The 17,966-nt window shown below is 39.3% G+C and overlaps 1 protein-coding gene and 2 pseudogenes across 1 annotated transcript; all 3 read right to left on the minus strand.

The window, feature by feature from the left end:
• Positions 1-1,953: 1,953 nt before the first annotated feature.
• LOC114470735 (protocadherin beta-16-like) lies at positions 1,954-4,536 on the minus strand (annotated as a pseudogene).
• A 3,560-nt stretch (positions 4,537-8,096) lies between these two features.
• On the minus strand, positions 8,097-10,887 carry LOC114470736 (protocadherin beta-16-like). The gene is made up of 2 exons (XM_028459070.1): positions 8,307-10,887; positions 8,097-8,105 (listed from the first exon to the last, which is right to left on the minus strand). The coding sequence occupies exons 1-2, from the start codon at positions 10,692-10,694 to the stop codon at positions 8,097-8,099; spliced, it is 2,397 nt and encodes a 798-aa protein (XP_028314871.1). The 5' UTR covers positions 10,695-10,887.
• A 1,975-nt stretch (positions 10,888-12,862) lies between these two features.
• Positions 12,863-17,241, minus strand: LOC114470737 (protocadherin beta-16-like; annotated as a pseudogene).
• Positions 17,242-17,966: the final 725 nt, after the last annotated feature.

Consider the following 17,966-nt stretch of genomic DNA (forward strand, 5'->3'; position numbering starts at 1 on the left):
TAATTAATAAATGCAATCCTTTCACATGACATCCTTTAGTAAAGGTATAGATTTACATCTGATGGACTGGTCTAGTCAGCTGATGAAGCCTGCGTAAGGCGCTCTCTGTTTCCACCAACAGATATAGTCATTCATTCTTTCATTAATTCATATGTTAGCACTGCTGACATCCTCAGCAGGAACATACAGCAGTTGTGCTGCTATACACAAAGTGTGGAGGGCCCTATGAAATAAAATAGGCAATTTAAACTACATATAATGTCCACCTTATGATGTAGGCTGACTGAACAGTATAAACTGAATGCCACATGTCCACTTCACAGGGTTCACTGAGTCATTGCAGTAAAACAATGTACTCTCATCCCAGTGTGTGAGAAATTGAGGCAGACAAGGTGATTAAAACTTGTCTGTGAGGCAATACATTTGAACTGGCTGATCAAAACACTGTCTGTTCATCATCTGATAAATAAATATAAATTATGTCACAATTTTACAGATTAACAGTGTTGGCAGCTTCCTGCTTGCATTCCTTCCTTCCTGCTTTTGTTGCAGCAACTGTGTTGTTTTTGGTCTGAATTATGGATTTTAATTCATCATATTTTTAAACAATTATTGCTCGTGATGTATGTTGTTCTGCATGGTTTCTCAGTGTTTGTGAGTGGTCAGAGGATGTGATCTCTGCCCCCTTTTTGTGAACGTGCACGCAGCCAGGCTGAATTCATCTAGGTGAACGTGTTCGTAACCTGATTCGTAGTACAGCTGCTCTGTGATAGTGAATGTTTGGTTAGGTAAAGCTCGCTAACTGAAAGATATCCAGGATATACTTATTCAGCTTCTCAATACAGGCTCTAAGAGAGAGAAGATAAGGCATCACCTAAAAGAGGTAACAGTAAATAATCACTTACCAAAAGGTGACATAAGAGCTCTTTGCATTTGCTATTTTAAAGTAAAAAAATATTTTGTAAATTCTCTGAAAGTTATATGCATTCATTAAATCATATGTTCATGACAATATGAAGTATATTAGAAGCAACATGCAGCAAAGCAATGACAGAGAAACTTGGACTTTTTACATGATATCTTAGTGAGAAGAACCTGATGATATTTAACAGCTATTTTACATTTTACATTTATCAATGCATATCTGTTTATCTATGATATATAATCAGGAAAGACAAGCTTGGAGCCACCAGCAGAACAACCAATACAAGATCGAGCCAGTAAACACAACATGAGAAAACCTCTACAACCCAAAAAAACAGCCTGTGTAATAATCACAAAACCAATCAAGTAACATTTTTGATCATAACTACATTATAATCCATTCTAACAAGAACTTTTAGGAACACAATAAACATCAGTATCCTTTATGATATGAAATAGAAAAAATTTACCTCAGTGTTTTAGTGAAATATATACAGGGACTTTACTTTCAAAGCAATCCACCTCAGTCATCTCATAGTCAATATTACCCTAAGGATACCAACTTATTAAATTGTCCCTTTTTTTCTCAGTTGTGTCTCACAAAAAGAAAAATCTGGACATTGTGAACATCCACCTGTTTTTCATAATTCATTCAAGCTGTTTCTCGTAAGAGTAAATGAAAGGCTTCTTCACTTAAAGAACAAATATCAAAACATATGAATGAAACAAAAGAGCTTCAGCACCATGGACAGATACACAAACACACAGCAGCTACAGTCAGAGAAAATATGTAATAAAAATAATAATAATAATAATAATAATAATAATAATAATAATAATAATAATAATAATAATAATAATAAAATAGAATGCTTGGTCGATATCTATATATAAGAATACAGTTTCTAATAAGGGTGTTTTTACACGTTACCGCAGATTTAACAAGACATTAACAAACACAAAATTCACATTGCGTCATTAGGTTGAGAAAAGTGTTCAAGGGTAAAATGTAATTATATAAAGATAACGCTATAGTCCTACCTCAGGAGAGCTGTCAGCACTTCCAAAAGCATCAGCAAAGTCTGATGGGCTTTTCCTCAGAGTCTGCTCAGCAGGCAGCGTGTTTGTCATTGTAAGAACTGACAAACTTACAGTCACTGTTCTAGATCCTGTTGTCAGGTAGGCGTCATAATTGTAGTGCTGCGTAAAAGTTCCTGTGCCGTCAACATCTGCGTAATTAGGAGGCAGATAAGCTCCAGGGATGGTAACTGCTCCATCAAACAACAGTTCTGGGCTTTCTCCTGCCGACAAAACCTCACACCCAGGATGATGATGATGAAGGTCAGGAAAAAGGTGGACACGGACACCAGCGCAATGATCAGATAAGAGGTCACTCTTGGAGTTTTTCTCATCATAAGTAAATGTCCTTCAGCTCTGGCACCTCAGCCAAGTTATCAGAAATCAGTAAATACATGGAGCAGGTGGCAGACAGAGAGTAGCTGTCCGTTGTCTTTCACTGAACACAATGAGCGTCTGTTTCATGCTGTCAGTCTCACAAATGTCCCTCTGTGTCCTGATCTCTCCACTGTGGACACCAATAGTGAACAGTCCTGGATCAGTGGACTTGACGATCTGATAGGAACAGCCAGGCGTTCTGCCCAGAGTCTGCGTCCACCGCGATCACTTGGACACCAGAGAGCCTCCGTGTGCAGCTTTGGGGACCAGCTCGGTCATGAAGAGGAGTTGCCCTCCGGGCGGGGTACAGTATCTGAGGAGGTTGTCATTCACATCTGATATGAACACACTGACGCTCACGTGCTGTCTCAGTGAGGAGAACCGTTGTCTCTGGCCATCAGCTGGACTTTAAAGCTCCTCAGCTGTTCATAATCAAAGACCTGACAGCGTGGATCACCCCCGTGTCTCCGTTACAGACACATAGGAGGACACCGGGAGCACCGTTCACCTCAGCAGCTAACAGAGAATAAATCACTGTACCGTTTTGTCTCCAGTCAGGGTCTCGAGCAGTGACGGAGCATAAAGTGGAGCCAGCTTTGTTATTCTCACTCACATATGCGCTGTACGACTCCTCCTCAAACACAGGTGGGTTGTCGTTGATGTCACCTACAGATAAGTGCAGACTTTTTAGAGGAGGACAGAGGTGGAGAGCCCTCGTCAGTGGCAATGATTGTAATGTTGTAATCAAGACACTACTTCACGGTCCAGCTGTCCTGTGCTCACCACAGAATAATAGTTTTTAATAGAGGGGACCAATTTAAAAGGGACACCCTGCTGGAGGGAGCAGCGGACCTGTCGGTTCTTCTCAGAGTCTCTGTCCTGCACGTTGATGATGCCCACCTCTGTACCAGGTGACACGTTCTCAGGAATGGGATTGGTCAGAGATTTTACATGAATCACTGGAGTGTTATCATTTACATCAGTGATGTCAATAATTAAAGTTGCATAGAAACTAATCCAAGTCCATCTTTAGCACTGATCTGTAATTCAAGATGACACCTCTCTCATAATCAATCATTCCAGCTACTCTAACTTCTCCAGTTTTAGAATTTAAATAAATGTGTCACTGTTTTCATCTGACACATGATCAACTCCATAAGTGATCTCACTGTTTTACACCATCATCTGCATCAGTAGCACTCACTGTGATCACCAGTGTATCTAAAGGAGAATTTTCAGGCAGACTGCTTTATAGACAGACTGACTGAACACTGGTGCATTATCATTAGCATCCAGCACAGTGACGTGTATGACTAACGTACCTGATCTCTGAGGAGAGCCGCCATCTAATGCGGTAAGCAAGAGCATCATTTCTTTTTTATCCTCTCGTCTAATTCTTTTTGTCTAAACTAACTCACAGTATTTCCGTCCACCTGCTTTTGTGTTCATATTTATTTAAAATGATCATTTTGCTGTAATGATAGCTCTGAACAGCATTTTCTCCGATGTCTCCGGCGTGCGCTCACCCAACAGAAACCGTTCGCCTTTGTCTGCTGATTCACGAATTTCAAATTTCAATGTATCCTCCTTAAATTGTGGTGAATTATCATTAATATCCTGAACGCGGATATTTATTCTATGCAGCTCTAAAGGATTTTCCAGCACGAGCTCCTGTTTAACGACACACGACGCCTCTTGGCACAAAGCCCCTCTCTGTCCATCCTTTCTTGTACCAGCAGGTCTCCTGTATTCAGGTTTAAACCGCAGTATTTCACACCGTTATCCTCCGTGTCGATACGAGCCTTACGAGCAGACAGTCTGTCCAAATCCAGTCCCAGATCTTTAGCGATATTTCCGATCACAGATCCACGTTTCATCTCCTCCGGGATGGAGTAGCTCACGTCTCCGTTTGTGAGGCGCACGGCCAGGAAAACAAAAGCGAGGCCGCACTGCACCGTCACAGGGAACAGCCTCATGTTTGGAACAGATTCAGCTCACACAGATGTGTATAATTCAGAAAAGGAAGTAAAATACGAAGGAATATTAACTCCAAAATGCAGCGTGATGTGAGTCTCTTTGTTAAATCCACAGAGCAGCAGAGCGCTGTGTGTGCAGTCAGACTGAAGGGTGGAGAGCGGACACGTCTGTTTATTCTGTGGAGCCATGGTGACACCACCTGTACGTTTGGAGCTATAACAACTCTAACTCAGTATATTTCAAAGCAGTGACTGTAAATTAAATGTTCCTCTCACTTTTAAAATGTTACATAAACCTAATGTAAACAACCTATAATCTACCGAATAAAAAAAAAAAAAAAAAAAAAACCTCAAATCTGATATGCTAAACTCATAATACAAATAAAAACATCAGACCTAAAATTCTCAGCTGTACTGACTTTCATGGTTAGAAAGTTATTCTGATTCAGCATTCTAAGAATGGATAAATAAAGTTATATTGTATTTGTTTGCAATTATCTTTGTTTAAGTGTCTGAAGTTTAAAAAAAGATATAACAACTGTAATATTTATTTTTTATTTTTTCAAGTTTTATTAAAGAAGATACGTGTTTAGTAGAAATAATCATGCATGTTTTTTTTTTTTTTTTTAATCTCACTCTACTCTTTATTCACTATCACTACAATGTCACTAAAAACCTTCCAAAATAGATGGTTTCTGTACAACGTCACTGCAGAAATGCGCACAGCAGGGGGCAAAAAGTGGCACATTTATCATTGTTTACAAGCGGACTGAAGCTAAACAATAACAAGGAGTTATTGTACCGTTAACTGCCAAAGACGGTCCGTCTCTCCAAACTTGTGTACATGGACGGTATTTCAAGAGGGAAGCCCCTCTCGGAGCATTGATACTGTCAGGTACTGTATATTGGCCTGAGGAATCTAATTCAAAATAACTCATATGGGTCACCTGCCCTCCCATTTTTCAATAGCAGTTTAGCATTCCAGTTGGTCTGCTGATGTCAGGTCCCTATAAGTTGATGGCTCATATAGATGTCAGGGGCTCAATAGTTCTGATCCACATATTCTGATGCTGTGTCTGAGTCTGCAGCTCTGTTGATTATTGATGGACATGTTTTTGAGTGTCTGGAAATCTTTCATTGTATTTGCTTAGTGAAGGAGGAAATGTATAGTTATAAGAGGTTATCACATGAGGGAGTCATTTTAAAATAACACATGATTTTATTAAAATGATTAGTATACATAAATATTGTATTGAAATATTACTTTTGCAGGGAAAATTTTGAATGGATTGGTGTATTTTTTGTAGTATAAAAATAGTATAGCCTATGTCTTTCTCCTGAAGCTTCAGTCGACTGGAGACAGTTATATGTAATAATTCACTTTAGTATCAGATGATTACACCATTTCACTCTCATGTAGACTACCATGTTTCGGGGTGTTGGTGTGTGATGGACTGAAGGAACTCTGTCAGGTGTTGGTAGCCTAAAGTTGATGTTTTTCATGTTTTTGTGGCTCAGCATTTATTCGGGACGTGTCGTAAAGATTTGGTTGGGATGTGGAGGCGACCTCCTCCTTGTTGCGTATTTGCGCCCAACAGTTCAACGTGGTACATGATTCTGTATGACAGCAACAAGAAGTGAGACTGGTGCGATGGATGTATTAGTAAAAATAAGTGAAATTGAGTTCACAATATCTAGTCTGAGACACACCCTGCCATGCCTGTGCATATAGCATGTAGCCTAATTCCCTGATGGTGCATCTTTACACCCTGTCTCTGGTTGAGCATGACACCTGCCTTCAAAACAACTTGTGTCATAAAACTTTCAGTATTTTACAACTACAAAGTACATCAATATACACGTCTATTTTATATCATATGCATTCCGATTCGTGATGCAATGAAAAAAAAAAGAGATATATTTTTTAATGAAATGACATTTAATGTAACTGAGGCATACTTTTAAACATTATGGCATCTACATTGATATAATTTCACTCTGAAGCAGGCCTTTGTTCCTGGTGCGCACACCTATCAGTTGTTACAAGAAACCGTTCATAACTCAGTATGTTTCAAAGCCAAGTTTTAAAATTAATTGTTTACACTGCAAACACTCCACTCCTTTCTCAACTGTCCCAATGTTAAAATGTTACAGAAACTTAATGTAAACAAGCCTTAATATAGGGAAAAACATCAAATTTGTTATGCTTGATTATACAACAAAAAAAGACATAAACCATAATCATTTCAGCTGTACCGACAAAGATTTAATTGTTAGAAACATAATCTGAGTCTGAAATATAATAAAAGCAGAAACCTAGAGCCACGAATAACGAACATAATAATGTATTTGTTTCGTAATAATCAGTAAATCTGTTTATAATTTAGACATTAAAAGAGTTACAATACCAAATACTTTAAGATGCCCTTCATATTTTTTTTTTCTTTTCTTGAAATCTATGTTTACTAAGTAGTGAACAGCTAATATACATTTGGCCACATTCAAAATCATGCAAATTAGATCATGTTTTCAAAAATGCTATGATATCAAATTTTGAAAATTATGCAAGAAACAAAAAGCTTTCAACATTTTTCCAAAGTTTACCATACACATTGCATAGAGCCTAATAACAAATTCAAAATGTAAAGGGTTGTTTTTTTTTTGTTCTTGAAAAAATAAAAGAAAATAAGTCAAACTACATCATTCAAATATCAAAGATTATTACTCAAGGATATTAGAAAAAAAAGAGTTTAAAAAAAGATGTGGTTGTTGCCAATATTGTTCCCCTTTATACTCTCACAATACACTTAATCAAGTCTAAAAACATGCTGCAAATACACAGAAAATAGCAGAATGAACTATGAATATTTTTTGTTGTAAAGTAATACAACTACAGATTTCCAACACAAGACCAATTCAGGCAGAGTAAGTATTATGTTTAAACAGAAAAAATCAGCTAAAAATGTCATAAAATCGGCTGACCACTGAAAAACTAACCTAAATGTTAAAACAGGATTTGTTGACCAAAAATAAACATAAATTGGGGGCTTGTCCGGCCAACCTTATACAGGGCCGTCGTCCCAGCGTCCATCCTCTAAACTACAAAACACTAAACTACATGAACACAAAAACAGGATACCAGAAATCTCCAGTCCAAACTAAAATAAACTCACAAAGACAAAGAGTGGGGAGTATAGAAGAACTCTCCCCAGATGTCTGCTGCTGGTCTGATGTTGTGCCTTCTTCCTTCTGGTCCTCTCAGCTTTTTATACAGCTCTTCCTCCCTCTCATCCAGATTACTGATCAGGTGTGTTAGGAGAGAGGCGGAAGGGCAGGCTGAGAGGCCATGAGGCACCAGCCGTAACAACTATACTCCTCGAAAAAATTTAACACAAACATCTAGATATTGTTCTCAAAGATTGTTGTTTAAAAGTAAAAGTTAAAATTTGCAGTTATTTGAAGATCCTTCTTTTCGGGTTAAGCAGAAGATGTCAAAACGTAACAAGCATTATGGACTTGTGAGAGTCAAGCATTCACAACTATGCCCTTAGGTCGCCTCTGTGTTATTGTAAAACAGAATTTGCACTGTTGATGAGCTCTGGTTAAACTGGGCAAAGATAGGGTAGTTATACCCTGTTATGACAAAAAAATCCACTAATGGATGTTGTGCCAATATATATTTAGAAATAAGTTTTTAATTGAAAAATACACATCAATGACCAAAGAAGTTATACGCCTACCTCAGCAAAGCTGAAGAATAAAAAAGAGCACAAGTTTCAACACCAGAAATTACAATTCAAGGGAAACCTTTAAGTATATATGTGCAGCCCTAAAAGTGTCAACAAAACTTATTGCTATCTGAACCACAAGCACATGAAACAGTGTCAACCCAAAAATGTTAGTGAAAGTGCAGAAAGACACATGAACACATGAGAAGACACCATGTCCTACCTCGGGAGAGCTGTCAGCACTTCCAAAAGCATCAGCAAAGTCTGATGGGCTTTTCCTCAGAGTCTGCTCAGCAGGCAGCGTGTTGTCATTGTAAGAACTGACAAACTTAAAGTCACTGGTTCTAGATCCTGTTGTCAGGTAGGCGTCATAATTGTAAGTGCTGCGTAAAGTTCCTGTGCCGTCAACATCTGCGTAATTAGGAGGCAGATAAGCTCCAGGGATGGTAACTGCTCCATCAAACAACAGTCTGGGCTTTCTCCTGCGACAAAACCTCACACCCAGGATGATGATGATGAAGGTCAGGAAGAAGGTGGACACGGACACCAGTGCAATGATCAGATAAGAGGTCAGCTTGGAGTTTTTCTCATCATAAGAAATGTCCTTCAGCTCTGGCACCTCAGCCAAGTTATCAGAAATCAGTAAATACATGGAGCAGGTGGCAGACAGAGAGGGCTGTCCATTGTCTTTCACTGACACAATGAGCGTCTGTTTCATGCTGTCAGTCTCACTAATGTCCCGCTGTGTCCTGATCTCTCCACTGTGGACACCAATAGTGAACAGTCCCGGATCAGTGGACTTGACTATCTGATAGGACAGCCAGGCGTTCTGTCCAGAGTCTGCGTCCACCGCGATCACTTTGGACACCAGAGAGCCTCCGTGTGCAGCTTTGGGGACCAGCTCGGTCATGAAGGAGTTGCCCTCCGGGGCGGGGTACAGTATCTGAGGAGGGTTGTCATTCACATCTGATATGAACACACTGACGCTCACGTTGCTGCTCAGTGGAGGAGAACCGTTGTCTCTGGCCATCAGGTGGACTTTAAAGCTCCTCAGCTGTTCATAATCAAAGGACCTGACAGCGTGGATCACCCCCGTGTCTCCGTTAACAGACACATAGGAGGACACCGGGGCACCGTTCACCTCAGCAGCTAACAGAGAATAAATCACTGTACCGTTTTGTCTCCAGTCAGGGTCTCGAGCAGTGACGGAGCATAAAGTGGAGCCAGCTTTGTTATTCTCACTCACATATGCGCTGTACGACTCCTCCTCAAACACAGGTGGGTTGTCGTTGATGTCAGCTACAGATAAGTGCAGACTTTTAGAGGAGGACAGAGGTGGAGAGCCCTCGTCAGTGGCAGTGATTGTAATGTTGTAATCAGACACTACTTCACGGTCCAGCTGTCCTGTGCTCACCACAGAATAATAGTTTTTAATAGAGGGGACCAATTTAAAAGGGACACCCTGCTGGAGGGAGCAGCGGACCTGTCGGTTCTTCTCAGAGTCTCTGTCCTGCACGTTGATGATGCCCACCTCTGTACCAGGTGACACGTTCTCAGGAATGGGATTGGTCAGAGATTTTACATGAATCACTGGAGCGTTATCATTTACATCAGTGATGTCAATTATTAAAGTTACATAGGAAGACAGTCCCAGACCATCTTTAGCACTGATCTGCATTTCATATGAAGATTCCTTTTCATAATCAATTGCTGCAGCTACTCTAACTTCTCCAGTTTTAGAGTTTATTGTAAAAATTTGGTTTTCATCTGCATCATGATTAAATTTATATTTAACGTCTCCATTAATTCCATCATCAGCATCAGTAGCACTCACTGTGATCACCAGTGTATCTAAAGGAGAGTTTTCAGGCAGACTGGCTTTATAGACAGACTGACTGAACACTGGTGCATTATCATTAGCATCCAGCACAGTGACGTGTATGACTACAGTACCTGATCTCTGAGGAGAGCCACCATCTAATGCGGTAAGCAAGAGCATCATCTCTTTTTTATCCTCTCTGTCTAATTCTTTGTCTAAAACTAACTCACAGTATTTCTGTCTTCCTGTTTTTGAATTTACATTTAATTTAAAATGATCATTTTGCTGTAATGAATAGCTCTGAACAGCATTTTCTCCGATGTCTCCGTCGTGCGCTTCATCCAATGGAAACCGTGCACTTTTGTCTGCTGATTCACTGATTTCCAATTTGATATTTTCAGCTGTAAATTTCGGTGAATTATCATTAATATCCTGAACGCGGATATTTATTCGATGCAGCTCTAAAGGATTTTCCAGCACGAGCTCCTGTTTAACGACACACGACGCCTTCTTGGCACAAAGCCCCTCTCTGTCCATCCTTTCTTGTACCAGCAGGTCTCCTGTATTCAGGTTTAAACCGCAGTATTTCACACCGTTATCCTCCGTGTCGATACGAGCCTTACGAGCAGACAGTCTGTCCAAATCCAGTCCCAGATCTTTAGCGATATTTCCGATCACAGATCCACGTTTCATCTCCTCCGGGATGGAGTAGCTCACGTCTCCGTTTGTGAGGCGCACGGCCAGGAAAACAAAAGCGAGGCCGCACTGCACCGTCACAGGGAACAGCCTCATGTTTGGAACAGGTTCAGCTCAGACAGATGTGTAAAATTCAGAAAAGAAAGTAAAATACGAAGGAATATTAACTCCAAAATGCAGCGTGATGTGAGTCTCTTTGTTAAATCCACAGAGCAGCAGAGCGCTGTGTGTGCAGTCAGACTGAAGGGTGGAGAGCGGACACGTCTGTTTATTCTGTGGAGCCATGGTGACACCACCTGTACGTTTGGAGATATAACAACTCACTATGTTTTATGAAAGCAGAGACGTGTTCAGCCTTTATTTTAACAGTAGATGACAAAAATCATGTATTTTTTTCCTTTGTTGTTTTTCTACTTTTCTCTATTATTCCAATACGTAAAAGTAACTAAAGAAAAGACAATGGTTGGCCTGGCAACATAACTACCTTAGAATTTTTAAATCAAAAACATGCAACTAAATAATTTTTTTTCTTTCAAAACAGGAGTATGTTTTATTCACATGACATCAGATTTTTAAACACAAGTTAGTAACAAATAATAATAATAATAATAATAATAATAATAATAATAATAATAATAATAATAATAATAATAATAATAATAGTGGCTTTCCCACAGTTGGGCTATTGTTACACTTTTAAAGGATCCAGCATAAGTGAACACCTTTTTCATCCATTTAATTAACATAGCAACTTTACAGCAGTTACAGAATAACTATGTTTACTATTTTCAATGGTGGGGAATATGAGAGCAAATCTACATTATTATTTGACTGTACAATCTATTACTGCCAACCAAGGCCTACAAAAACAAAACAAACAAAAAAGACACACTGATAATTCTCTCTGTGTCCTGTTTTAAATCTTGTGTATTGATGAGTAGTTTAGCATGCATAAGATCGTATATACAGAAGATGTATATACAGTATATACATATATATATACAGATGATTCTAACTACAATAATTGCAATAAAAACCTAATAATTGTCATTGCAGCTCAGTGGAGTCAAGGTTAGCATCTCTGTCTGGAGCAAGAAGGCTAAGCCAACGATTCAACTCTCAAGTCTGGCACTCAATAATAATAATAACTCATCAATTTTATATAGCGCTTTTTGGACACTCAAAGTCGCTTTACAGAATGAAGGGATTATTCTTTCACTTCACACTTAGTGGTGGTAAGCTACTATTGTAGCCACAGCTGCACTGGGGCATGACTGACGGAGGCAAGGCTGCCATAGTGCGCTATCGGCCCCTCCGAACACCACCAACTCTCACTCACATTACATTCATAGGCAATGTGGGTGAAGGGCCTTGCCCAAGGACACCTTGGTGTCTGTTTTTAACAAGTTTGGTCTCTCTCTGGGCATTTTGGTATCGGAGAAATATATAAATTCACAGTTACAAAAGCAGTACAGTATATTTGCTTTAAAATGATATGTTATATAGCTGTACTGAAAAGTCATCATTGCAGCTGTATAGGAACACCTTTGCAGAAAGTATCAAAAAAATTACAGAATAGAAGGAACTGAAAATATGGATAAACATTTAATGAGACTGGATCGCATCAATGAAAAAAGCAGATGACATCATATACTTAACAATTAAACATGATTGTATGAGTTTGAGTGTAAATATTCATCAAGAACAAACAATAATCCATTCTGATAGGTTTGATAACTTGTATTCCTGGGTGCTTATCTTCAACGGCTAAAAAGGTGTAGCAAATGCAAGAAAGAGACAAAGGATTAACAAAGGTTTCACCACATAAATCCAGCTAAACTGATCAACAAGCGAAGCCATTTCAGGAAAGGACCCCTTTTTATCCATGTGCAATTAAAAAACAATTTTGAAGGACATTTTGACAACCATTGCCAAGTACATGCAATGCATCTTTTGATGGTGGGAAAAAAGTGGAAGAGCAGACGAAACCCACGAAAAAACAAAAGACCCTTGACGATTAGGATATGAAATCAGGGCAGTCATGCTTTAAGGCAGATGGGGAACAACTAAATCACTAATCTTACCAACAAAACAGATTTTATCAAAGAAAGGACAGTAAATTAAAACTTTAGATTTCCTAGAGAAGTGTTTGCAGCCAAAACTCAAATAAGAAACATGATGCAAAACTTCAAACAAACTTTTCTTACGACTTATTAAAAAGATTACACCAACACAACATACATATTTTATATATATATATAACATTATGGAACCGTGTCCACCAAACTCTTGATTAAACAAACACGCGAAACCGGAATCACCAGGAGAACTAATAAAATGTCTTTAATGCTTAAAGATCTCTCTTCATGAAAGTGTAAATACACAAGAAAGGGGTTTTTAAGGGCCTGTACTACAAAGCCGGATTTCCTCATATCCTGCTAAATTCCTTGATTTATTCTGTGTGTGCTATACTGCTGGTTAACTTTTTACCAGGGTAAATCACATTGGGCTGAGCAACTAACATAGTTGGGAGCAGGTTAAGAAGTGGAGAAGATATTAGCGAATTCAAAACTCCCTCCTCCTGACAAATTAGTTCTTTTGGAAAACATCCCCATTGGTAGAAGATCCTGGTTGGTACAGATCTGACAGTTGTGTTTAGGAACGAAATAATATTAATACCAATTACATCCTTTAGGAAAGATATAGATTTACATCTGATGGACTGATCTACAGTCAGCTGATGAAGCTTGAGTAAGGCGCTCTTCCGCCAACAGATACAGTCATTCATTCTTTCATTCATTCACATGTTAGCAATGCTGACATCCTCAGCCGAAAAATGCAGCAGTTGTGCTGCTATATACAGTGTGATAGGCGCTGTGAAATAATACAGGCAATATTAAACACAAATAATGTCCACCTTATGATGTAGGCTGACTGAACGGTTTATACTGAATACCACATGTCCCCTTCACAGGGTTCACTGAGTCATCGCAGTAAAACAATGCGCTCTCATCCCAGTATGTGAGAAATTGAGGCAGACTACGTGAATAGAAACTTGTCTGTGCTGTAATAAATGTAAACTGGCTGAGCAGAACGCTGTTTGTTTATCATCTGATGAATTAATATTGTATATTGTCACAATTTTACGCATTAACAGTGTTGGTAGCTTCCTGCCTGCATTCCTTCCTTCCTGCTTTTGCTGCAGCAACAGTGTTGTTTTTGGTCTGAATTATGGATTTTAAATCGTCATATTTTTAAACAATTATTCCTCAATTGTGATGCAAGTTACTCTACACGGTTTCTCCGTGTTTAATTTATGTCAGATGCTGCATTATTTCTTATGAACGTGCGCGCAGCCAGGATGAAATCACCTGGCTTAAGTGAACGTGTTCATAACCTGCTTCGTAGTACAGAGTACAGAAAAACCTAATGATATTTAACAGCTATTTTGCATTTTAAATTCATCATTGTATATCTGTTTATCTATAAGATACTGCACAATTAGGACAAACAAGCTTGAAGCCACTAGCAGAACAACCAATCCCAGCTCGAGCGAGTAAACACAACATGATAAACAGCCAATACTCAATAATTTCATAGTAAATACAGCCCTAAGGATACCAACTTATTTCACAATGTAGATTTCTCCCATATTTTAGTCTGTTGTGTCTTACAAAAAGAAAAATGTGGACATTGTGAACATCTAGTGTTTTTCAAAATGGTACTTGAAAGGCTTATTTACTTAAAATATGAAGTATACTTTAACTTCAAATGAAAAATAAAATATTGATACATGTGAATAAAATAAATAGCTTCAGTATTACACAGATACACAAGGAACACTGCCGCTTCAGTCAGTAAAAAAAGACACTAAAATAGAACGCTTGGTTGATATCTATATCAATCTGAGCAGTGTTCTAATAGGGATGTTTTTATACGTTACCGCAGATTGCGCATGACATTGTTGAAGTACAAAATTCAGATTGTGTCATTTAATTGGAAAAGTGGTCGAGGGTTAAAAATGTAATTATATAAAGAAAACACTATAATCCTACCTCAGGAGAGCTGTCAGCACTTCCAAAAGCATCAGCAAAGTCTGATGGGCTTTTCCTCAGAGTCTGCTCAGCAGGCAGCGTGTTGTCATTGTAAGAACTGACAAACTTAAAGTCACTGGTTCTAGATCCTGTTGTCAGGTAGGCGTCATAATTGTAAGTGCTGCGTAAAGTTCCTGTGCCGTCAACATCTGCGTAATTAGGAGGCAGATAAGCTCCAGGGATGGTAACTGCTCCATCAAACAACAGTCTGGGCTTTCTCCTGCGACAAAACCTCACACCCAGGATGATGATGATGAAGGTCAGGAAGAAGGTGGACACGGACACCAGCGCAATGATCAGATAAGAGGTCAGCTTGGAGTTTTTCTCATCATAAGAAATGTCCTTCAGCTCTGGCACCTCAGCCAAGTTATCAGAAATCAGTAAATACATGGAGCAGGTGGCAGACAGAGAGGGCTGTCCGTTGTCTTTCACTGACACAATGAGCGTCTGTTTCATGCTGTCAGTCTCACTAATGTCCCGCTGTGTCCTGATCTCTCCACTGTGGACACCAATAGTGAACAGTCCCGGATCAGTGGACTTGACTATCTGATAGGACAGCCAGGTGTTCTGTCCAGAATCTGCGTCCACCGCGATCACTTTTGACACCAGAGAGCCTCCGTGTGCAGCTTTGGGGACCAGCTCGGTCATGAAGGAGTTGCCCTCCGGGGCGGGGTACAGTATCTGAGGAGGGTTGTCATTCACATCTGATATGAACACACTGACGCTCACGTTGCTGCTCAGTGGAGGAGAACCGTTGTCTCTGGCCATCAGCTGGACTTTAAAGCTCCTCAGCTGTTCATAATCAAAGGACCTGACAGCGTGGATCACCCCCGTGTCTCCGTTAACAGACACATAGGAGGACACCGGGGCACCGTTCACCTCAGCAGCTAACAGAGAATAAATCACTGTACCGTTTTGTCTCCAGTCAGGGTCTCGAGCAGTGACGGAGCATAAAGTGGAGCCAGCTTTGTTATTCTCACTCACATATGCGCTGTACGACTCCTCCTCAAACACAGGTGGGTTGTCGTTGATGTCAGCTACAGATAAGTGCAGACTTTTAGAGGAGGACAGAGGTGGAGAGCCCTCGTCAGTGGCAGTGATTGTAATGTTGTAATCAGACACTACTTCACGGTCCAGCTGTCCTGTGCTCACCACAGAATAATAGTTTTTAATAGAGGGGACCAATTTAAAAGGGACACCCTGCTGGAGGGAGCAGCGGACCTGTCGGTTCTTCTCAGAGTCTCTGTCCTGCACGTTGATGATGCCCACCTCTGTACCAGGTGACACGTTCTCAGGAATGGGATTGGTCAGAGATTTTACATGGATCACTGGAGCGTTATCATTTACATCAGTGATGTCAATAATTAAAGTTGCATAGGAAGACAATCCCAGACCATCTTTAGCACTGATCTGCATTTCATATGAAGATTCCTTTTCATAATCAATTGCTGCAGCTACTCTAACTTCTCCAGTTTTGGAGTTTAAGAAGAAAACTTCCTTCTCACCTACATCATCAAATAAATAAGTGACTTCAGAATTACTCCCCTCATCAGCATCAGTAGCACTCACTGTGATCACCAGTGTATCTAAAGGTGAGTTTTCAGGCAGACTGGCTTTATAGACAGACTGACTGAACACTGGTTTATTATCATTAGCATCCAGCACAGTGACGTGTATGACTACAGTACCTGATCTCTGAGGAGAGCCGCCATCTAATGCGGTAAGCAAGAGCATCATCTCTTTTTTATCCTCTCTGTCTAATTCTTTGTCCAAAACTAACTCACAATATTTCCTTCCACTCCCTTTTGACTGTATATTTAATTTAAAATGATCATTTTGCTGTAATGAATAGCTCTGAACAGCATTTTCTCCGATGTCTCCGTCGTGCGCTTCATCCAATGGAAACTGTTCTCCTTTGTCTGCTAATTCACTGATTTCAAATTTTATAGTTTCTGCTCTAAATTGTGGTAAATTATCATTAATATCCTGAACGCGGATATTTATTCGATGCAGCTCTAAAGGATTTTCCAGCACGAGCTCCTGTTTAACGACACACGACGCCTTCTTGGCACAAAGCCCCTCTCTGTCCATCCTTTCTTGTACCAGCAGGTCTCCTGTATTCAGGTTTAAACCGCAGTATTTCACACCGTTATCCTCCGTGTCGATACGAGCCTTACGAGCAGACAGTCTGTCCAAATCCAGTCCCAGATCTTTAGCGATATTTCCGATCAACAGATCCACGTTTCATCTCCTCCGGATGGAGTAGCTCACGTCTCCGTTTGTGAGGCGCACGGCCAGGAAAACAAAAGCGAGGCCGCACTGCACCGTCACAGGGAACAGCCTCATGTTTGGAACAGATTCAGCTCAGACAGATGTGCAAATTTCAAAAAGGAATTACAATTAGATTAAAAAGAATAAAACGGATTATTAACTCCAAAATGCAGCGTGATGTGAGTCTCTTTGTTAAATCCACAGAGCAGCAGAGCGCTGTGTGTGCAGTCAGACTGAAGGGTGGAGAGCGGACACGTCTGTTTATTCTGTGGAGCCATGGTGACACCACCTGTACGTTTGGAGATATAACAACTCTAACTCAGTATATTTCAAAGCAGCGACTGTAAATTAAATGTTCCTCTCCCTTTTTAATTGTCAATTTTAAATTGTTACAGAAACCTAATGTAAACAACCTAAAATATACCGAATAAAAAAAAAAAAAAAAAAAAACTCAAATCTGATATGCTAAACTCAAATTACAAATAAAGACATCAGACCTAAAATTCTCAGCTGTACTGACTTTCAGGGTTAGAAAGATATTCTGATTCAGCATTCTAAGAATGATTAAATGAATTAATATTGTATTTGTTTGCAATAGGCAGAGATTATCTGTATTTAAGTGTCTTTGAAGTTTAAAAAAAGAAAATGCAAAGAGTCAGATACCCTTATAAAGTGTCTATTGCAGAAATATCGATAAAGAAAACTAGTAAAGAAACAAAAATATATGTTAGAAGTAAAAACATATATATAGTAGGACTACAACATTAATATGTGCAGAACAGATTAGTTAAAAAAAACACTGACATTAAACTTTGAAAAGTGCACAGTACACATATAAAAGCATGTTACAAACATAACATTAACTACCAGAAATTAATAAGAAATAAAATCAATTCACATCGGCAAAAAACCAGGACACATTCAAAGAGAGATTGAATTGGTTCTCCTCTCTGAATAGAGGTTAATTTAATGACATTTAAAAAAAATAAAAGTAAAAAAAACA

The sequence above is a fragment of the Gouania willdenowi genome, chromosome 10, assembly GCF_900634775.1.
Source record: "Gouania willdenowi chromosome 10, fGouWil2.1, whole genome shotgun sequence".
In the NCBI taxonomy this organism is placed as follows: domain Eukaryota; kingdom Metazoa; phylum Chordata; class Actinopteri; order Blenniiformes; family Gobiesocidae; genus Gouania; species Gouania willdenowi.

Coding starts and splice junctions, on each gene's coding strand:
- LOC114470736 (XM_028459070.1), bottom strand. CDS start 10,694: ATGAGGCTGTTCCCTGTGACGGTGCAGTGCGGCCTCGCTTTTGTTTTC.